This window comes from Micropterus salmoides, unplaced genomic scaffold, assembly GCF_014851395.1.
Source record: "Micropterus salmoides isolate LMB-PRFRI ecotype aquatic unplaced genomic scaffold, ASM1485139v1 Ms_hic_scaffold_4, whole genome shotgun sequence".
In the NCBI taxonomy this organism is placed as follows: domain Eukaryota; kingdom Metazoa; phylum Chordata; class Actinopteri; order Centrarchiformes; family Centrarchidae; genus Micropterus; species Micropterus salmoides.
The window spans coordinates 17,118,143-17,140,592 of NW_024043372.1; the positions used below are offsets into that span (position 1 = coordinate 17,118,143).

The 22,450-nt window shown below is 38.3% G+C and overlaps 2 protein-coding genes across 2 annotated transcripts; both read right to left on the reverse strand.

Moving 5' to 3' along the window:
- Positions 1-3,975: 3,975 nt before the first annotated feature.
- Positions 3,976-8,501, reverse strand: LOC119885519 (protein shisa-4-like). The gene is made up of 5 exons (XM_038695588.1): positions 8,328-8,501; positions 7,964-8,120; positions 7,682-7,836; positions 5,924-6,037; positions 3,976-5,199 (listed from the first exon to the last, which is right to left on the reverse strand). Exons 1-5 carry the CDS (start codon positions 8,476-8,478, stop codon positions 5,069-5,071), a joined length of 708 nt encoding a protein of 235 aa, XP_038551516.1. The 5' UTR covers positions 8,479-8,501; the 3' UTR covers positions 3,976-5,068.
- Positions 8,502-9,379: 878 nt separating this feature from the next.
- LOC119885991 (protein shisa-5-like) lies at positions 9,380-21,765 on the reverse strand. Its single transcript, XM_038696408.1, has 5 exons — positions 21,594-21,765; positions 20,252-20,402; positions 19,572-19,714; positions 12,937-13,200; positions 9,380-11,854 (listed from the first exon to the last, which is right to left on the reverse strand). The coding sequence occupies exons 1-5, from the start codon at positions 21,658-21,660 to the stop codon at positions 11,667-11,669; spliced, it is 813 nt and encodes a 270-aa protein (XP_038552336.1). The 5' UTR covers positions 21,661-21,765; the 3' UTR covers positions 9,380-11,666.
- Between the last annotated feature and the right edge of the window lie 685 nt (positions 21,766-22,450).

Genomic DNA, 22,450 nt, shown 5'->3' on the forward strand with positions numbered 1-22,450 from the left:
GATTTCTGTTTCTCTTGAGTCATTCTGTGTGCAGCTGTCAATGTTTCACCTCAACTGTTCCACTCAATAAACCTCATACACAACAGTTGCACACGACATCAACACGAGAATGAACTACTTGATCCTGAGGAAGGACTTGCAGTTTTTGTATTTCACCTTCCCAGTTTGGATGGATTGATGTGATTTGGGATGAAAACATTTGTTTTTTTAATCAACACATCTGTGACATTGCAGGCATCATTACATGCATCATAAAAATGTATGTAGCAGAGCTGTTGTATTGGATTGCATTCAACTGTATAAGTGTACTCATACCCATTTTTGTCTAATAGTATCACTGTTTGCCAGCAGCCCCTCCATAAAGTTTATAGAACTTACATACCGTTCAATAGGTTATAGTTATTAAGTATATCCTCAATTTTAGATGGTTTGTTTTCATACAGAAAGCCTCTACTTTACTCATTTTGGTTAGCGTAATTTTATTGCCTGAGTATTCAGTGGAGAAGTTCACTTTAGCTTTGTTAAAGAGGTAGGTAATCTCCTTAATTAAACTTGAACCTTAAAAGTGACCTAAGATTACTGTATCTGGGAATTTTCATCAATGTCTTAACACACATCTGGGTTCCTGATGGGATGAGGCTGAATTCCTCTCATGTGATCTGGCTGGCATAATGAATCAGCTTTGCGTCAAACACTGTCTGCCCCCTGCTGCCCTTATGTGGTATTAAAAAAAAAAAAGAGCTGATGAGCTTTTGTTTTTTTTAATTATGTACGCCAAGCTAAAACTAATGCAGTCCAATACAGCAGTCTTCCCATAAATCCTACTTTCATGAAGGTTATAAGGGTTGGTTTTTAGAGAGGTGCTGATTCAACTGTAAGAATTGTATCGCTCTATACTAACAGGTGTTTGTATTATTTTGTTCAGCCCATATAGGCTAAATAATAGAAACACCTCTCTGTCATGAGATCACCAAAATAATTACAATTCATCCTAAAGGGGAACATGAACGTCCATACCAAGTTTCATGGTAACACATCCAATTGTTGTCGAGACATTTTACTAAAAATTAAATATGTCGCCCTGCTGGTTGCTCTAAAAAAAAGTCAAAGGAGCGCCAAAGTTGGAAGACTCCTCTGGGGACCATGCCATTACATCTGTATAACATGTAATGGCAATGCATTCAATAGTTCATGATGTTGGATGGATAGATGGATGAGAAATTTCAGTCTGGATAATAACAACAAAACTGAACAGTTTTGTATTTTCACTGGAAATGTGTTTGCACTTATCTCTTGCAATGGAAAATATATAAAAATATCAGAATATAAATAATGTTGGAGAACTTTTATCACTTTGTGATGGAACATATTTAAAAATATAGAAACACAAATAATGCTGTCAAGTCTGTTTGTGTTTCCATGCATGTGGGAAAGTTTGGCTTGCCTGTATCTCTTTGGAGCATCTTGGCCAGAACTAGAGCACGCATTGGGGAGTTGGTCCGCAGTTGCTCCCACACATAGCTCACTGGCTTAGTACAGAGTCCTGAATAATTATCTAAAACCTGATCAAAAGGTTGATTTCTGATATCCAGTAACATAGTGTGACCCATGTCTGTTTTCCAGTTTGAGACACAAATACCAAGAATGATTCCACAGAGCAGAAGAAAGGGAGAAAGAAGAAAGGAATGGTGTGGGATGTTGAGAAAATGCTGAAAAGTCTTAATGGCAGATCGGGCAGGAGGCCAGACAAGAATGCCTTCAGACAGAACAAAGCACAGTCAGAGGGAAGGATGGAAGAAAGGGAACGAAAGAAGAAGAGAGGGACGGAGAGGAAGAGAACACTCGAGATTTCTGGCTATTAAAGATTATCCGCCACATTGTCCATGACATGGCATCTCTACACAAGTACTCATTAGCAGTCTGAGCCACACTTCAAGGAGAGATCTTATTTTAAACGGCAAGCAGGGATTAGCATTTACAGGCAGGGTCATATTTCCTGTTATAGCCCCCCGTCACTTTGATGACTGAGAAAGCCGTAGTCAGCACTATTACTGTATTGATTAATGGATTCCGCGGGATGCTATAAGAAGGAGTGGTGCTGGTTATTATGGGATTAAATGCAAACCCACCCACTAAGGCAATTTAACTGCACATGATCCCACAGGAAGAGGCTAAACTGAACACAGTGGATTTGTCAAACTGTGGGTAATAACAATTGGTTACAACATTATGGATTTTATCACAAGCACTTATTTCATTGTCAGAGGGTTCAAGAAGCAAGCTAGTAGTGCCTTGATGCATTGTTAGAAACAAAAAGTGTTATGTCACAGTGGTTGATAGGTCAGCCCAATCCCAGTCTCCACCGTAACCCTAACAGATTTAGTTTACATCACTTAACTTATAAGTGCTCGAAATGGTATAATGGGACAGCACTTGTTTATTGTGGGTTTGGGCTTTACTGCATAACCTGCAGTAGGTGGTGATCAGCGCGTCACCAGTTTGGAGAAGTAAAGAGTTGTACCAGCATGTAAGGTAAGCAATTGTACAGCTGCTTTTCAGTGCTTCTGTCCCCATCACACAGCCATTTTCCTTTATACTGTGCACAGCCAAGTTGCTCTTGTGTGCAGGGATACGGAAGTTCTGCAATTGAAAAAATGTGGTTACAAAGAAAATGGCTGTCTGACGGCAAATTAAAGAGCTGAAAATATCCTAAATATGGCGTGCACAACACCATGACCTGTGGGTTACTCCACCAGGCAAAGTCTGCAGAGATGCAGACTTACATAAAGTGTGCATAAAGAACTCAAAAGGTCTATGAGATTGCCCTCATGCACTTGATTTGATAGTGGGACAGCACTAAGTGGATTTACCGGGAACATGCCTCAAAGTCTGAGTCTGTGAGTGTGGAGATTGGGAATGGGAGACTGTAGGTACAGCACCTCTTAGTGGCTGTTCCTAATTATTTGCTCACATGCACATACCATGTGACTTTGGTCAGGAAGTTAGTTTTTCTGCCTCAGAGACAGTAGTGTGGTTGGCACTATCTACATCCATCTACTTCTGTCTAAATCTGTGGCAGCATCATCAGCACATTTATTTTATTTTAAATGTCTAAGTGTATTCTTGAACAATTATTATAGAAATTACATGGTAAGTTTACTTGTTTTGTGTACTGTAGTTTCCGTATTAGTTTACCTTTGTCAGCACCAATTTCATGTAAGCTCAGTAGCAAATGTTGTGATTTTGTCATGATTCGAGTTCTACATCGTCATTCATATGTACGATGTTACTTTGTGTATTAGAAGGCTTTGTATGTAAATGCTCCGTACTTGTATAGCGCCTTTCTAGTCTTTTCAACCACTCTACATCTGCATTCACCAGTCACACACATTCATACTGAGCCTAAGTGCTCAAACGGAAACTAACATTCACACTTGCAATTCGGGGTTCAGTATCTTGCCCAAGGACACTTCGACACGCAACCAGGGATTGAACCGCCGACCTTCCGATTAATGGCCAACCCGCTCTACCTCCTGAGCCACAGCCCCCCTATGTGATTGTTATGTGATAAGTAAAGAAAACTTTGTGAAAAGAACAAAACATCAGTAATACAGTAGTTAAGTGAATGCTTTTTCAGATTGCTGTATCACTGTATTTGCAGTGCTAGAACACAGTTGGCAGATAACAGACAACATGTTGTCCTGTCCTAACAGATGCTACAAAGTCAACAGGAGAGGCGGACATATCATCGAAAGTCTTAATCCGTAGTTTTTCAATAGTCAAAGAAAACATTACAAAATTACCATAAACAAGTTATAATCACCACACACATTATCAACATATTATTTTTTTATCACTGCACCAGTTTCTTAAACTACTAAAAACAAATTGAGCTCAGGGTGTATGACAGGATGAAAAGTAAGTTTTAATAATCCAAGTCTCCCTGAACGAGACTAAATGTACTAACTTGGACTGAAAAAAGCAAAGAATTGCATTTTATTATCTCTGGAGATGCTGTAGGTTACACAACAAAGAGAGCGTCGGTAGTGTTATCAGACCTGTTTGCTTACATTAGTGCTGTGGTACCATAGATTCACTGTGCAAGAACTTTTTGAAAAGTTTTATAAGAGTAATTACCCAGGGTGATCCAGTGTTTCTCTATTGCAGTGGTTCTCAAACTTTTTCACGTCAGCTGACACAAATTAGACCACAGACCACTATTTTATTACATTTTTTCCTAGATTTTTGCTATTAGATGTTTTATTACATTAAGTACAGTATATGAAACACTTGACCAAACTCATGGATGGAATTAAAGTTAAAATAAATTATTCCCCTTTTTGTTGGGGCCCCCTGGAACCCCCTCAAGGACCAGACTAATATTACAGACCTCTACAGAGTCTATCCACCTCTTCATTCATCCCTGAAAAATAAACAGGACATCCAACCATGAATGCTGCACATTGAGTGATTAAAATCAAGCACCTGTGATTTTAATCCTTGATCTCTGCGAGAAGTATGCCTAATCAAAATGTGACAAAACAGACTCATAGCTTTTTCTTAGTCTTGCATGTAAGACAATATGCTTGATAATAACTTGGTAGCAGCATACAGTGTCCCACTGTTTCTTTTCTCTACAAAATAAAAAAATAAAAGTGGGGCAGTGGCGGCCTCTGGTGGCTGGAGTTTATTTACAAATAAGCATTTTTTTATAGTGTTTTAAGGTATTAGTAATTTACATCTCCTGAAATAATTGCATTTATCTCCTCCTTCAGCAATTTTCAGCATTAAAAGTGGTCATATTTTCAGATTGGATACTGCTAAACAAATGGCCATAACAAGCTCTTGGTTATCCATAAAAACAGCAACAGCAACAAGATTTAGCAATCACTTTTAGCAGTTCAAATTAGAGACACATTACCGTGAAAATGTAGATGATGATATGTTTAAGTCCTGCAAAGGGGTTTCCATTGTATCAACACAATGCAATGCACACATTTCCCATGAGAATAGTGGTGCAACTATAGGGTTTGAAAACATGCCGTGTTTTGGTTTAGTAAGCTCCAGTTTAAGGGTTTGGGCCATAGGAGGGGTTATAGGGCAGCTGTGCAGGTCCGCCGGGATGTTGTGGCAGTGCATAAGGCTGGCTGAGGAAGTGGTGCCCTGGAGTAAATGCAGCTTGAGTGTGATCTAGAGCAGCTGAAAAGACAAAAATAAATATTTGGTTTGTTGTTACTGCCCAAAGCCTATTTTTTTCTACTGAAGATCTTGAAAAACATGTCAACAATATATAGGTCCATATCGTATAGTCTAAATAACTTCCTAAAATACCTGGGCACATCATTTTTAGAGCAAACATTATTTTATCAGGAGTAAATACTGAACTTGATGGGTACTATTTTCAGTGAGTGTTTACAGCAGCAAGATGGTGTACTGACTCAAAACGGTGTATTGACTCAAAAGTTACCAAAGCCTAGGCCTATACTGATGATTTAATCAGGAGAGTTTCATGGCAATCTAAGCTGTAGAAATGCTCCAACGTAAAATTGTCAATAAATGGATTCAAACCCCTGGAACCAGGGACAACAAGGGCCCCAATAACTCCTCTAACATTGCAAATGAAATGGTTTTGTACAATGGAGCTCTATGGCACAGATGAATAAGATGGCCTATCAGACTTTAGGTAGCCATGCACACAACTACTTGTTGACTTTGTTGATTAAAAAGATACAGAATATCACCAGACTTATTCTTTAAAGGTGATTACTGCTGTCAGAAAATGCTACCTAACAATATAGATTTTTTAATGGGAACCAGACCATTTAAATATATAGTTAATCACAAAACAAACATAGCATCCTCTTTTTTTGAACAGGTGGATCAGATTGGAAACTGGATGACAACAAGCAAGCCTGCTACTCACTAGCTTCCAAGTATGAGGGTGGTGGTGCTGTAGGGACTTCATATCCAGGCTGATATCCGAAGGGGGAGAGTGGCTGCTGGGCTGAGTTGACTACTGTGGTGGAGTTTCTCACAGCTACAGGTAGGTGTAAAGTCATAGATTGAGTTTGGTTTGAAAATACGGTAACCAGTATTCTGTCATTTGTTTGCCAACTGAAACAAATTGACAACATTTAATCCACTGATATGTCGAGGATACTGTGAAACAAAAGATACGTTTTTTTTAAAAAGGGAAGGGTCACATTTTGGGAAAAATGCTGAACACTTTTTGCTTTCTTGCTGAGAGTTGGCAGGCTCTGTCCAAAGATAACAAAATATGCGTACCAGCACCTTTAAAGCTGACTACTTTCCACATTGGATCATGACTTTTTTAATCCGTACAAAATCAGAACAGCTCGCTATGGCATAGTTCTTGGTCATGACCAGTTGCCAGGCAATCAGTGGAGATTCTAGAAAGTTAAACAAACAAGATACAATGTGTTAATTAGTGAGCTTCAGAGGTGCTGCTAGGCAGTTGTTTTTTTACCTTTGGACAGAGCCAGGATAGATGTTTGCCTTTGTTTCCAAGTAGGTAGCTGCATAGTACTTCAGGACACAGCTGACACGCCCTTGAAAGTAGTTGCAGTTTGGTTAGGTGTACATGGTTAGGTTTAGGCACCAAACCTCCTTGGTTAGGTTTAAGAAAAGATTATAGTTTGGGTTAAAATATGTTTTTTAATCCAGGAAGTTATCTCAGGGGTGTGTTGTGTAGTAAAGTGGGTGGGTCATGTAGTCTGCCAGACTGATGATAGACCTTTCTCCCTGTTTCCAGTCGCAGGAGCCCACTAGTCCCACAGTTAGTGGGACTAGTGGGCTCCTGGCGGTAACTTCATATTTAGCTTAGCATACAGACATGAAAGTGGCATCTGTTATGGTTTTGGGTTTCAGTTTAGATTATATCTGGTGGTAGTGCATAGATAAGATGCTTGCCTTTGGTGTGGGAGACCTGGGTTCAGTTCCTACTGTGAGACATCCACCATTGTGTCCCTGAGCAAGACACTTAACCCCTAGTTGCTCCAGAGGCATGCGACCTCTGACATATAGCAATTGTAAGTTGCTTTGGATAAAAGCGTCAGCTAAATGAATAAATGTAAATATAGGTAGATAGATAGACAAATAGAGATATCTATATATTCTGTATTCTCACCCATCCCCATGTTTCATGGTTAACATCATTTCCTGCCCTTTTCTGTGTGTGTTTGTCTGCTTTGATTAGTTTCACCCTCATTATCCTTCCTCCACTAGTATCCCCAGTATCAACTGTATCTCATCATGGTCCATGTATCAAGCATTCCAGCCTTTTAGGTCTCTGTGTTTTGAATCATTGTTTTCTTGAACTTTTGAACGTTTTGGGATTTTGCCTGCTCCTTTAGCTTTGTTTACCTATTGCAGACTACTTTCTCTGGACTCGATGTTTGCCTTCCTCATAGTCCCTGTAAGCCTGGCACCTTTTGATTTTGTCATTAAATCTTTGAACTGCACCTGCTCTTCCTCAGGTGCAGGCATTTGGTTTCAATCCCTTGTGTTCCTACTACCCTGCTTGCAAGTGTGACAGGTATTAATCTTTTCATGTAACTCTCAGCAAGAAAGGAAATATGCGTATTTTTGAACAAACTTTGGACTTTCACAAACACTCTTTTTGGCTTGCGCAAGCTAAACTGTAAGCAAAAATGTGTCCTACTTCGGTTCCTTTGGTCAGGTCCTTTTCGAAACTTTTTGTAGAGCAAGCAGCAAGGAGCCACAAAGCAGATGACGAGAGCCACACATAGGACAATGGGGATAACACACCCTAAGATGCTTCCCAGAAGCACAGCAAGGTTGCTTTTTTTCGGATTGCTAGGAAAGGAAAGACAAATTTAATAAGTGATAAAAACCATTGCCTTTCTTAAAATCCTGATTGTTTCTCATCCTGTAAGTGTCTTTGTATCATGGAGAGTGAAACACAGGTACAAATCAGGCTCACCTTGCAAGACAGGCTTCTTGTTGTTCTAGAGTTAGATGGTATTTCTTTTCACTGCAGCAGTATTTATTGTTACATCGTCCACAGCAGAACTCAGTGCGACATTGCTGAGTTTCATAGAAGAAACCATCTGTGTCCCAATAGCTGCTACAGTAACCAGCTGTGACATATAAAACACAATGGCATGGTGAAGAGTAGTGAAGGTGAGACATTAAGTTACAGAACATGAACTAGTAAGATTAACAGCTAAACTTTCAGTTGTTTCTTTTATGTTAAACACAGGTACATACAATCTCAAAACAAGTGTAATTACCAATGGCCACACTGAGAATCACCTTATTAATACCAAACAGATTGAAAAACTCACCCCATACAGCTGGGAGCAGGATCACACACACAAGAATTCTTGGCCCCATAACTGCTTTGATGTAGTGTAATAAGAAATTTATTTTGACTCTGCAGTGAGACAACAGTTTCAACCTGTCTGTCCCACCCTGTAGCAAGTAGCCCAACAACATTCCTCACTTCATGTGAAAGACTTGCCACTGGATCATTTATTTGGAGTTTCAGGAGCAGGACCACGCCTCAATCATGCCACTCCCGGCATTTTCATAAATACCCACCTAACCCATATCCTCTTCTTCGCTCTCGTAACTCCAACCCCTTTCTCTGTCTTGTTTCCTCATGTCCTTGTTCCTCTCTGTGGGGTTATGAGAGGGTCTGTCGTGTCCGGGTGCTACAGCGGATTTCCCACTTTCACCTCTCTTTAGCTGTACACATTCAACTGAAACCATTGATACATTTCAGTTTATTTTCCTGTGCACTTAAGCAATACTGTGTGTGGATGCTTTAACCCATTATTATCTGCCTCCACCCACTCTCTCCTGAACAGTCCTTGGACACTTAAGCTTATTACATTCCCCATTTATCAACACGCATTGTTTTACATCAATCTACATGTTAGTTATGTCAATTTTATGTCTTAGCTATGACATTTGGCTAGACACATTTTGTCATGTTCACCACAGGATGAATTGTACTAACTCTGGTGATAACCTGACCTTTCATCATAGCACCATCATCAGGTCGAGCTTTGAATTTGTCAAATACTTTGGTTTATTACTTCATACTTGCAAAACTACTTACGTTCCCTTCAGCCTCAGTTTTGTCTGGGGCAATTTAGCTAATGTTGAAGCTGAAGTGACTTTAAATTAATGATGATACTGTGATTTAATGGTCTAAGTCCTATGTATTCCCTTAGCGAAGTGTCTCTTTACACTATTTTGCCAGCGGTTGTGTAGCATAGACTTCAATGACCAAAATATATATTTTATTGAACTCTGCATAATTGGTGGGTTTTAAACAATAAGTCATGTAAATATATTCTAACACCAATGATTCTTGGACAAGAAACAGAGATGGAACAAGAATAAATCTTTACTGGTATGCCTTTCATAAAGAACACAAATGGCTATAATCCACACACGCAAATAAAAACACTCCAACTGAAGTCACCTTGAACAATAAACACTGGCCAAAGGACTGAAATCACAGACAGAACACATTTATAAGACAGATTCAGGCAAGCCTACGAGTACACAGACAAATCGCTTGGTCGATGTAAGAAACAGATGCACATTCCTTTTTTTGTGAATTGTAAAATTAAGATACGTGAGACACCAGGCCACTTATGTTCGCTGGCATGTGGTTTCTCATGTCAGACGGTAAAATAATATAAACCACAGCACAGATGTGATGAGTTTGTCATTTAGAAACCTGTACCAGCGATACTCATGTAATGCTATTGTGTTTTTTGACCACAACCAACGTCTAAACAAAGGAAGTTGAAAAGTGAGGGATTTCATATAGAGTAGCTCAAAAGATCAATGTCTGGCTCGTCACATGAACTGTGACTTTACCACGTTCAGCTGGATCATAAGCAAAAGGTCACTTCAGTAAGTTATTGCAGAAAGCAGAAGTGATGGCTCCATTACAGAAAAACATGAGTGACAAAGAAGAGCGAGGAAGGCTTTTAGTTTGGTTTTAGACAATAAAAAAACTACAGACTAATTATTCAAACCTGACTGTTATGCTGGTACAGTCAAATACAGGTAATGATGATGACAATTTCCAGGCAAATAACACAATACTGAGTAGGAAAAGGAGATTTTAAACTAAATTAAATTACATACACACAACATGGCTAAGAAGGCACAGTTGTTTCATGCATTTTGTAAGTATAGCATTTGTTTTTGTGAACTTGACTATATGAATGTTTGGTTGATTAAAAAAAAAAATTTTAATCACTAAGGCATATTTCATTTAAAGCTGCCGATGTATTTCAGCTCAGTTACACGTTTCAAGGCCGGACACCACAGTCCAAAATGATGATTTTGCTTCAATCTGTCAATTTTCAGACTCCAAGCAATTTGCCTCGCTCTGCAGGGTAGTGATGATCATCTTCCTTTTACACACTGCCTCTGAGGTCTCATAGCAAGACATTCAGAGAGCTTTTTTAAATTATCTTTTATAATTCCTTCACACATTTTGAATAAATCTATTAAAAAACTAAATTTTGATGAACCGTGGCCAAATGTCTAGACATTTGGTATATTGTCACAACAAAGCCAAAAAATCCATCTGACTCTTACTAATGTGCTGGAAAATGGATACATTTGTGTGATATACAAATCAGCACATATTTAATGAGGAATTACCTCATTGGTATATCACAAAGTAAACAAAAAAATTGTAATCCAAAAAAGCTTCTATTTATGTATCGCTTTTAGCTTTCATTGTGATATGAGTAAAGTTGGGGAAAGAAATCTTATCTGACTGTGGTGTCTCGCCTTAAAACAAATACTGAAAATAACCTGAGCAAAAAAAGAAAGGAAAACACAAACATGAACACAAAACTTAAATATGAAGTGTACTTCCCCTGTGTGAAGGGCTTGAATTGATGAGTGATTAACATTCCCTTTTTGCTGGGGGATTTTTCCTGAACACACACTATTAACTCGGTTAGCCTCTGAATATCGGTAATCAACTGACATTAGCATGTATTCTTTCCATCATAAATCCTCAAGGGAGAACAGATGCACCCTTTTGACTTGATTTGTTCTCAAGTAATCCATAAAAAGCATTGCATGCCTTCCAAAACACCAGGGACAAAGGAAAATGAAGAGTACATGAAAAAAAACATTCAAAGCACTTTTATCAGTCAGAAATTAACTGGCAGAGCACCAAAAGTCCTGAAGAGTCTGACTGCAGTCACTGTAGGTGAATTAGGAGGTCAAGCATGTTCGGCCGGTGCACAGCATAGACAGAATAGAAGGGAGATGTTGAGGCATGTTCAGAATGCTGGAAAATGTCAAAGCATTTCATCTTTAAGCTCAGACTTTAATGTGTAATTTACCAAGATTGAGACACTAAGAAATAATATATAAAAACAATCTCACCACTTGTATATTGTAAGTCCATGCAATACAAACCAAGAGGTATCAACATTTTCACTTGGCAACTCTTCGATAGAACAGATGCACTACAGCAACTACAAATGTGTCCTAACATCCCTGTATTCAACAACCAAGTCACCTGAATCAAGAAACAATTCTCATCTGGATTCAGATCACACATTTCCAGTTCTGCCATGTTCGAAAATGTGGCAGCACGATTAAAGTGGCTGACAGTGTGGCGCTGTGGTGCACTATCCAGTCTTGGGTAGTGGTGGTGCCACAAAATCCGGGTTGTATGCTGGCTGGGTTAGGTAATCTGTGTGTGCGGGTGGAGCATTGGGCTGCGGCTGGACAGGAGGCTGCATAGGGTAGGCTGGTTGGCCGGGAGTAAATGCAGCCTGGCTGTAAGGCATCGGGTTGGGAGGGTAGCAGGGGCCAGCTGTACAAAGAAAGAAAAACATGGAATGCGGATGAAAGGGCTGGAAATGCTTAGACAAGAACCACAACTTCAGTTCTGTCAAACCATAAATGTTTCATTTCCTATTCTACAAAATGGCCCAACTTTTTACCAGCAGAGGTTATTTACCTCAACTTCCAATTACATGTATTCTGAATTGCATAATGTGTTAAATGTCTACATTTTTTTGACACTAATGTGTCATTACCTCATGTTAAAGGGTGCTTTTCTACAGTAGACTGTGCGTTTCTAAAAAAAAAAAAAAAAAAACCACTAAGTAGTCACCAACCTTGTGTAATGTTAACCCTAAAAATCCCACGACGTTTGAGAAACGCACCCCCTCTTAAAATATGTATGAAGTACACAGACAGCTATATATAACTTGATTTGTGAAATGAAAACTTGAGTTTATCTACATTTTCATTTGAGGCATTTGGATGACTGAGAGTAAAAGATTGTCATGACAAATTCAAACTATGCATTAGCGTGGTTACCTTTAAAGGGAAGGTGAGCAGCTGAAATGTTAACATAATGATGACAGTAACCCAGTGAAATTAATTTAGCAAATATCTAGAGGAAGATTTAGAAGGTTAACCACAGTACTCAGCAGCACGAAAGATAGCTGACTGAAAATGTTACATTCACATCCAATGCCTTTGATAATGGTAAACACATTAACATTAGCTTACCTCGCTATAATCGTTGGTGTGCTTTTTGTGGTTTGTCTCAGCTGTTTTGCTACTGATTATTGTCTAATTTTGAGTGGGACTGTAGGTGAATTTAGTCCATAAATCTGTTATTTTTGTAAGGCAGAGAATACCTTTTTGTCCATCTTTTGCATTGTAGTCTTGTATTAATAATTAATTAATACATTTCATCATTTTCAAAGGTCTACTTTTTATTTAGTTTTAGTCTAGCTGAAAAATATTTTTTGTCATTCTTTTTGTTGAAGGAATTGATACTGGCAGGGTGTTCAAAAAGAGAAGTTGTCCTTAATTTAACAACAGGCTGTTGTCACAATCACACCTGTAACTCTTTGTCTAAGTTTAAAAATCCACACTCACTGGCTTCCTGATATGACGGTGGCGGTGCTATGAACCCTTGTCCGTGGTAGGGTGATGTTGGCAGGGGCTGAGGCCCATACCCCTGCGGCATCGGCTGGGCTCCATAACCCGTCTGCACTGGTATGGGCTGGTAGGGTGGATACTGTGCCCCCTGGTAGGACTGAGGCTGACCAGGTGTAGCAGTTGGCTGCTGGGGGTACTGCTGAGGGTACTGCTGAGGAGAGGTGGTGACCACTGTGGTGTGAGTGGTGGTAGTTACCACAGCTGTAAACAAATGCAACACAGAAACAGATGAGAAATGTAAGCTGGGTAGGGGTTTCAATTGCAGGATCCTTAACATGGTAACGGCAGCATAAAACTGCCCCAAATACATGCTAAGCATTTCACCAGGTTAACCAGTATTTATTTATAGAGCATAACCCCAAACACAGAGACTAAGAATTGTTCTCACACAATAGTAGGTACAATGTATTACAGCATCAGAACAAAGAAGTAGTTCAAATTTCATACAAAGAACATATGCTGCAAGAGTTAACACAGACCAGCCCATAACGCTTCTGCTTTTATCCAACTTCACAAACCTGGTGACACTAAGAAAACCAAGATGTAAAAATCGTATTAAGTCAACAAGCTTCTGAAGGTATCTATCCACCTCCAGTGTCCAGACTCAAGGTACTGCCTTGTCAGACACATTGAAAAATTTTATCAGCAGAAGCATATGCTTTTTGGACTTTCCCATTTGCCCCTGGTTTTGCCTCACAGACTGCACACTGTCTACCCTATCTTACTGGTGGAGGTTGTTGCGTGCAGCCTGAAAGGAGAAACTGCAGACAACACTCAGGAAGGTAGATCTATTGGGGTGGCGATGGTCCAATGGATAAGACCATGTCTTTGATGTGAGAGACCCAGGTTCAATCCCCCACTGTGACCCATCCACCATTGTGTCCCTGAGCAAGACACTTAACCTCTAGTTGCTCCAGAGGCATACGATCTCTGACATGTTTGAGAAGAGATTAAACCAAATGCATTCTGCATGTGTTTAAACATTTATTTAGGTTAAACAATCAGTGCACTCACTTAACAAAGCTGCTGCTGAGTTAAAAGAAATGACTTGTTGTAGGCTAAATGACATTAGCTTAAAGATTTACTTAATAAAAGAGTTATATTTTTACATAACATGTATTTACAAGCAGCGCATCACATCCACATGCTGGCGCACAGCGTTTGGCTCAATAAGGCAACAAACATTGATAACAATAGGCTACATGAAACAATGCACTGGTATTTGCTCGACTGACTCATTGAAAACAGCAAAAATCAATCAAACGTGTGTTTGTTTATTCAATACGCAGAGGTAATATTTCAATCTATTTCCTATTCATTTCAAACCTTTTCATCCCTCTTCCATGTGAGTTGCCGTTTCTCATTTCTCCAGTTTATGTGCATATGCATGGCTCAGAGTTTGCGTGGAGGACCATACATTCTCCCGTCAAGTTTGTTTTTAACAGATCACAACCTTTTCTTGGGAAGTGGCGTACCCACATTTCAAGCCCTGTTTAGTACGTACGCACCATTTATAAATGAGGGCCCAGGTCTATTTCAAGGAAACTAAATATGATTTGGTTAACATTAGCAATGCAGAGATTTACACAATTTTTGAAAAACAGCTTCATCAGTGCAAGCGTTTCACTCGCATTTGTGACTGTGAGGTGAAACTTTAGAGGTGATCATACAGATTAAAACTGTTTCAAGTATAAATAACTACATAATTATTGAATAAATACAGTTTGATGCAGAAGTAATTAAAAAAAAAAAAAAAAACTTATGTACTTTCTGTTTTGTGCTTTTATATATTCAAATTAAATTAAATCAAGTGTCTCCTCGTATATCTTTATCATGGAAAAACACATTATTTGATCAATTTACATTGTGTCCCTAAAGTTCGTTTAGATTTTCAACTGTGTGCCATTTGGGGCTAGCATTAAGTAATGTTCTTTATGTTTTGTTACTGGCAAGATTGATAAAATTTAGAGAAATACTTTCCAAGTTTAAACCCATAACTGTGCAACTTAAGTGAAATTGAAAGAGTTGTTTTTATATATTGTTTTAAAAAAAGAAACCATGTGTGTGTGTGCGTTTGTCACTCCCATCAGCCTGTTTTTTTCCCCCCCCAACAGAGTGGGAGTCATCCTGACCACTTCCTGTAAATGATGTGAGCTGGTCTTGAGTTTTTCCCCACTGTAGTTTTCATGGAAACAATGAGTCAAACGAGGTGGAGCTCCAACATTCCTGGATATGATTCCGACATGCAACAGTGCAACTTGGGAAATCCAAATTCTTGCTTGTGTCTTTAGTTAGCTCTCTGCCAGGGCTGAGTCGCTCTGTTGGCAAAAACCTGAACAAGCTGGCTGAAAGACAAAGCTGACAGGAAGTGCAGAAGTGTGTAGTATCTACAGCGGTGTGCATGCTCAAGTGTCAACAAAAATACACACACAACTGAGGTTCTTTCCACTGTGGGGAATTTTCAAGGAGTCAATATAGAGAACTGGGTAAAAGAGTAGAAATGATAAGATAAGTGACAATCCGGTCTAAACTGAAAACATCACAAATATTTAACCCAATTGAATCTCTGAGTTTTTACTTTCATTCCTTCCAATATCCTTGTCTCAGCCATGCACGTCGGGCCTCATGCAAGAACTACTTGATTCCCTCTTAAATGGGACGCGCAAGTGAAAATTTGTGGCATTCACCAATTTTTACCGAACAAAATTCAAATGTGGTCCAGACCTGTCGTGTTAGTCATGTTTCCACAGGGGAAATCATATACTAAGGGGGACTCATTTGACCAGAAATCATAATGCCTTATTCTGAATTAATTTAGAGCTTAAATATGATACCATAATTCACTAACACAAAATATATAACTAAGACAAAATTTAATGCCAAAATGATTATACTGTTCATTGTATCATCATCATGGCTTACCACCTTTGATTTACCACAGCAATTTTGTACATTTTGTAGTTCAAGGTCTCTATGCTGTCCAGTATCATCCTCTGCTGACTCTGCTAAACTTCTTATTTTTTTTGGCTGCTAGTTTCCAACTGCAGGACTTGAAGCTCTGCAGTGTCAAATTCTTGTTTTTACTCTCTGGTCAAATTTTTGTCAATGAAACTTTCTCACACACCGAGTAGAACAAATATGTTTTAAATATGTTTTTGAATGAAAATGAGAATAATGATGTAAAAATTATCATTCTCCTGGTATTGCTAATCAAATCAACTGCAATATCAGTCAAAATTATCGCACTAGATATTTTTAATAAAATTGTTCAGCCCTAAGACTTGATGTAAGGAAGAATTCCTTACATGTTATTATGATCTGGATCTGAGATGTAGATGAAACTATGAAAGACAGAGGGCTTGGTCACAAACCTTGTTGGTGATTGCAAGGTCACAAAACTACTGTAAGCTTACTTCCTGGAGACTTTTGAGTTGTAACACTTAGTTATGCGGGGCTTCTACGCATGACGACTGATTTAGTATGAGTGTTAGGTCTTGTCTAAAAAAACCTTCAAGGTTTTTTGGGAACACAATGACTGCTCAAAAGCAGCTATGGTCACAGCCAAACACAAGCAGCAATAAAACCTAATCTTAGCGTCTGCTGCTCAGAGGCCTACCTGCATATATGACAAAAACAGCGCAGACCACAATTCTGTGACAGGAACATGAAAATATTGCCAATATATGCCAAAGACAGCAAGAAAGCACAGTAAGCAATGTAAGCATGAGCAATGTAAATTATGTAAATAAATCTATACAAAGTACTTATATTAGAGAAAACAAAAAAAGTTAAAATTAATACAAATTATGTTGCGATCTAAATGATAAGGATGGTGATATTCTGTGTTTGTTATTGTCAACAAAACGCTCAGCTTCAAGCCCATTGCTTCCTCCCAAAATGTCTTTCAAACAGATAACAAATAAGGCCTGCATGATCTGAGGAAAATCTTTGATGTGCGATAACACTGTTCAAGACTGCAATGAGTAAATGTTGTTTCTAAAGCGGCAACAGTAAAGTTTATAATTGTATTCACTATATAACATCAATATATATCGAAATGTCAATAACATAAATGATATTCCAGATATAAAACTACTGAGTGAAGTTTAGTCAGTCAGTATCAGTCCTTCCTCCTGTCCTCTGTCCTCCTCCCTCTGCTGCTGATGTGATCCACAGCCTGCAGGTACCTCTTGTCGAGAGAAGAGGCTGGTTTCTCAGCCAGGAGCTAAGTTTGCAAGAATTTGCCAAATTTTAAGGTACGTGGCAAACTGAGCTAAACAGTTAGGCTACAAACAGACAGTTTTCATATTAGCTTGTTTGTAACAATTTGCTATGAGCTGAGCTAGCACGTGGTGCTTGTAAAAAAAAAATAATATTTATATTATATATATATATATATATATATATATATATATATATATATATATATATATATATATATATATATATATATATATATATATATATATATATATATATATATATATATATATATATATATATATATATATATATATATATATATATATATATATATATATACACACAATTTCCAGCCACAGGTTTGAGGTGCATATTAAAGCTGGCATTTACATGTACAGGTATGTGCTCCAATTCGTAGCATTGAAAATAAACAGGTCTTGACCTGTAAAACAGCCACATAAATTAAGAATGGCAAGACCAGCAGTATTCAAGTTAGGCATGAACTCCAAACAGCAATTTTCACAGATAACAATACTGAGTCATCAACTTGCACAGTGCACCGCTCACCACAGAAGATCATTAAAAGTCTCAGTAAAACTTTGGAGGATCTTCACAGGTCTGGACAGAGTTTACTTCACTGAATAAAGTACATCTTTGTAACTGCTGTCAGTGTCACACATCGTTTGCATTTTGTGAATGTTAAACCATGTTGTGCTCAGTCTCTAAATGTCTGTTATTAGTAAGACCGAGCCATTGCAGTAATGAAAGTCATGTGGTGGGTGGGCCGACAGAACTCAAATGAGTCCCCTGATGTTCTGTGTTAAACTAGACCGATGAATACTCCAACACACTGGAAACTAAGAGTCTGACTTCTTCATTACCCCCCAGGGGGCTGTTTTTTTGTTTTTAAATCAGACACTGCATTTTACGTAGGTTGAAAAGCTGCAAGTCAAAGATGTGTTGTGTGCAGGAAACCACCACATGTGCAGCTTCATGTTGCAGTGCTGTCAACACAATACTCACTGCTTCAACTGACTGTTAATACTTAGGTAATGCAGGTCATCATTTCTGTTTTGGTACATGGGTCATTTGTTCTTCTGGCCCTTGTATAAAATAATACCTAACTAATACACATACCTGGTTACTGTACAGGGATAAGTGTGTTAGGGAAATGTTGCGATGACACCTTAAAATTCAAATTGGATGGTCAACCACTGGTAAGATATGACAACTGATGCGATAGATTACTCTAATGTATATTAAAAAAAAAAGTCTTAAGTCTTAAGTCTTCGGGGCTACGGTCTAATCTTTGCAGAGGCATTATGAAACGAGGATCATGCCGTTTTGGCGATTTGGGTGTGCTCAATGTCTGATTTTAAATAGAACTACCAGTTTGTTCCCAAGAAGGTTTTAAGAAATCTTTTTAAAGTGCGTAAATAAATATTGTAACCCTAACCCTTAAGGAAGGGGGGGTAGTGTACATGTGTGGGTGCATTGTGTGTAACCCCACCCAATCACAGGACTGAGCCAATTTCTGTGCATCATATCACTACCAGTTAAGGAGTGGCCGCTATGGAAGAAATCCTTGCTATTTGATATTATGATGATATAGTAAATTTCCAGAAAAATCAATTGAGAAACTCCTTATGATTAAAATAACCAGATGGCAGTGTCTGTTTTTAGCTAATCAGTGAATGAAATGCCTTACAGATCAAGGTTCTTCATGGCCTTGACGCAATCACATCATCCTCTGTAACTTTCGTTTTGCACATGTTAAGTTTCTGTTTATCTTAAATACCTTCTGTCTTAACCTGCTGTTCAGGTAGTACCAGAATGTAAGCTTGTCAGAATTTGGCTGGTGAACTTGTAAACAATACAAGATATAAAAGGGATAGATATGGTATAAACAGCTAAATTAGTAGACAAAACTTACATCCTCTGCTGGCATATATCATCATATTGAGTAGCTTAATGCCAACATAAAAAAAAAAGCTGCTGCTCAAGCTGTTGGACTATCACATACTGTAAGGTGGCATCCAAATTGCCTATCTCTTATGTCCTTCTACAGAAGAAGATATTATGTTCATTTTGAGGGGTTTTCTGATGCTTAAGATGTGGCTTTTAAATACAGAGACTATTGAGAGAAATTCCAAACATAATGTGACATCAGTGCCTCACTTGCACCAGTGAGGCACTGATGTTTGCATCCACATTATGGTGCATTACTCCAAGTCTGCCAAATCAATAAATCAGGCCATAGTCTGTTTTGGAAACATTGGCTGTTGTGAAGAACTAGCTGCCAGTTCTGAATCTAAAAGCATCAACAACAACAACAGACAATATTAAATTGTTGGTCGAGGGCTACTTACGTCTTGGCTTGCGGCACATCTTGTACAGGCAGCAGCAGGGACACACACAGCAGCAGATGACGATGAGTAAGAAGACAACAAAGCCACCAATACCAAAGATCATGGTGATTTGTGGCCCCTGACTGTTAAAACGACTGTATTTACTAAAAAAGAAACAAACAATGTATTACCTAACTCGTACAGCATATGGACAAGAAAAGCTGATTGATTTCAATGATTAAGCACTTGTACCACCAATAATAGTAAATGTAAATAAAGTAAAATAATTACAGAATATTTGCCATAATGTGCACTGATCTCTAGTGGTGAAAAAACATACCAATTATCTGTTATAAATACAGAATATTACCATGTTTATAAAAACAAATGAACATCAGGAATGTCAGCTAAACACATTTTGTGAATCTGCCACGTGAAAGGAGACTGCACACATTAGCTTCATGCTGGTGGTCGTGCACAAGAAAGCATTACTTCCTCTTTCTTGACTGCATAATAATTTCCTAACAGGCTGCAATGTCTCAACTTTGATGACAGAGGGACAAAGAGAGAGACTCAAAAGGAAACCAGCTTCAGTCTTTCTCTGTCTCACCGTCTAACACGGAGCTTTAAATCTCACACCCTCACCACAAATGTCACCTGTAGTCAGAGGTAATTTATTTATATATTATAATATAGAATACCATCTTTCTTGTTTATCCTCAGAAAACCTCCAGATATTTTGGTGACAGCAGTATCTTTTTGTGCAGTCTCCACAGCAAAAACCCGAGCTGCACTCCTGGGATGGTTTGTATTGGTTAAATTCATCTGTATAGGACTGACAGTCGTCCCCTGCTGTAACAGAGCAGAGACAGAAAGCAGCAAGGGGAACAAAAGGTTAGTCTCACTAACTATGAAGACGAAGCTGTAGTGGTGATCAAAGATGGCTAAAATAGGAGTAAGGCATGAAAATAGATTAAAAACAAAGACAAGTCGAAACCCACTTAAAAACAGGCAACACCTCTAATCCAGTTCATATATTGGCTTGACGGTCTAGGTCTGAAAGAATCCAATAAAGTTGAAACAATAAGGTGATTAATTGATTTGTTAATGGAAAGAAAAAATATTGGCAGCTATTTCTATATTTGACTAATTGTTTGGTCTTTTTTTCCAAGCAAAATCACCAAACATTCTGTACTTCTACCAGTGTTTGCTGCTTTTCTTTAGCATGTGTACTAATGAACTGAATATCTCCGGTTATTTGGCTGTTGGTCAGACAAAAAAAAGCAATGTGAGTGCCTCAGGCACTGATAAATTGTAATGGCCATTTTACACAGTTTTCTGAGAATAATCCTCAATTGCAGCTAAACAAATAAATTAATATCTGTAAACTTGAAAACAGCCTCAACCTGATACACCTATATCTGCTGCTTTCAAAACAGAAACTCAGTTGCTAATTTACTAGCTAATTTAAGTAAAGTGTAATAAAACAGTCCGGCAACAAACCCTACATTTATGAAGGATAACGTTCAGTGTTTGTATAGAGCTGTTGATACAACTTCATGTTGATTTTGCTGCGTTGGTGTTTTTCATGTTATTTTTCACGCTTATTTATATCAAAAAGGGTAACTTAGCTGATAATTCACAAAAATATCACATAAGATTATGCATTTTCCTCTAGACAGATTCTTCAGATAACGTCGTGTCTTTTAAAGTGATCGGACGTTATTAGAAGATGGCTACAGGGTAGCTTGAGGAAATAGCAATGCAGTGACAACGTTGAGTCAGTCCCTTGCCTTGGCGTTAGTTTGTCAACCACTGTCGGCCTTCAATTAATACAAAAAGAGGAACTAGTTGAAACAAATGAACGTTACAATGTTAAAACAATGTTTGAACAACAAGCGATAAGTCTGAACAGACAACCCAGTTCTCGGTTATCAAAGCTAACGTCACTGACATCGCCCGAATTGGGTCTGTTTGAGCCCCCGTCTGAGCGTTAAAACACAAGACAACAGCAACCGATTACAGATTAAAGATCAAACTCACCAGATACATAAGGGGCCAGAGTCACACATAAAGCCAACACAACAACACTGGACAGGCCTGACGCCATGGCTTCTTCAAGATTCCCGAATTCGGGTAGGAAACTGGGGAGACTCTCCTCCTCCTCCTCCTCCGACAGTTGGAAACAGGAGGTCGGAAGATATCGCCCGTTGCAGAGATCGTCTACACAGACAGCTGCCTCACTCAGTCGAGGTTACGCCCATTTTTCATTAATGTTTTTTTTTCACCCTGTGTTATACTAAGCATTTCGTCTATAGAGTAACCTAAGTGAATTAACTACCTGCTTAGTGGAGTTATTTTTTCTCAGAATTATCAATAAAGCATGCCAGGCAAAGTCAGCCGTACCGGGTTGGGGGTAGGGGAGCTGTTAGGCTCTTATCAACCAACAGGCCCTCCCCCTCTCTCTAAGCAATGTAGCAGTGCTGTACTTTGAGATACTAGTGTTTGTTACTTTATTTCTACAACATTAACTTACAGTTCAGAGGCAAATATTGTACTTTTTACTCCACTACATTTATCTAAAAACTTTATTTGTTACTTTGTGGATTCGTATTTCACATATAAATCATCTGTTTAGCAGTTACACAATCGTTAACAATATAGCAAGTACTTAAATATCTTCAGCTACAACATTAAAATTCTTTTTACATGTTGATTAACCAATTATTTTTATTCAATCGTATGTAGCAATTTGAAATGAACCAATTACAGTTTGTGTTTAGACCTGAAAATTTGTTTTCATTATAGCTGAATATTTTGTTTTTGTTTCAATTGTTCAACTAATTATTTAGAAATAATATATGTAATAGGAAGAAAATGTGAAAAATTATCATCATAAT

What these genes read in the sequence shown, in the direction of transcription:
- LOC119885991 (XM_038696408.1), bottom strand. Translation starts at nt 21,660, where the DNA reads ATGGCGTCAGGCCTGTCCAGTGTTGTTGTGTTGGCTTTATGTGTGACT. An exon ending in TCTGGCCCCTTATGTATCTG is followed by an intron (nt 20,403 to 21,593) that starts GTGAGTTTGATC and finishes GCTCTGTTACAG; the next exon opens with CAGGGGACGACTGTCAGTCC. An exon ending in ACCGTCATATCAGGAAGCCA is followed by an intron (nt 11,855 to 12,936) that starts GTGAGTGTGGAT and finishes TTCTTTGTACAG; the next exon opens with CTGGCCCCTGCTACCCTCCC.
- LOC119885519 (XM_038695588.1), bottom strand. Translation starts at nt 8,478, where the DNA reads ATGTTGTTGGGCTACTTGCTACAGGGTGGGACAGACAGGTTGAAACTG. An exon ending in CAAGAAGCCTGTCTTGCAAG is followed by an intron (nt 7,837 to 7,963) that starts GTGAGCCTGATT and finishes TTCCTTTCCTAG; the next exon opens with CAATCCGAAAAAAAGCAACC. An exon ending in ACCCTCATACTTGGAAGCTA is followed by an intron (nt 5,200 to 5,923) that starts GTGAGTAGCAGG and finishes TTGTCTTTTCAG; the next exon opens with CTGCTCTAGATCACACTCAA.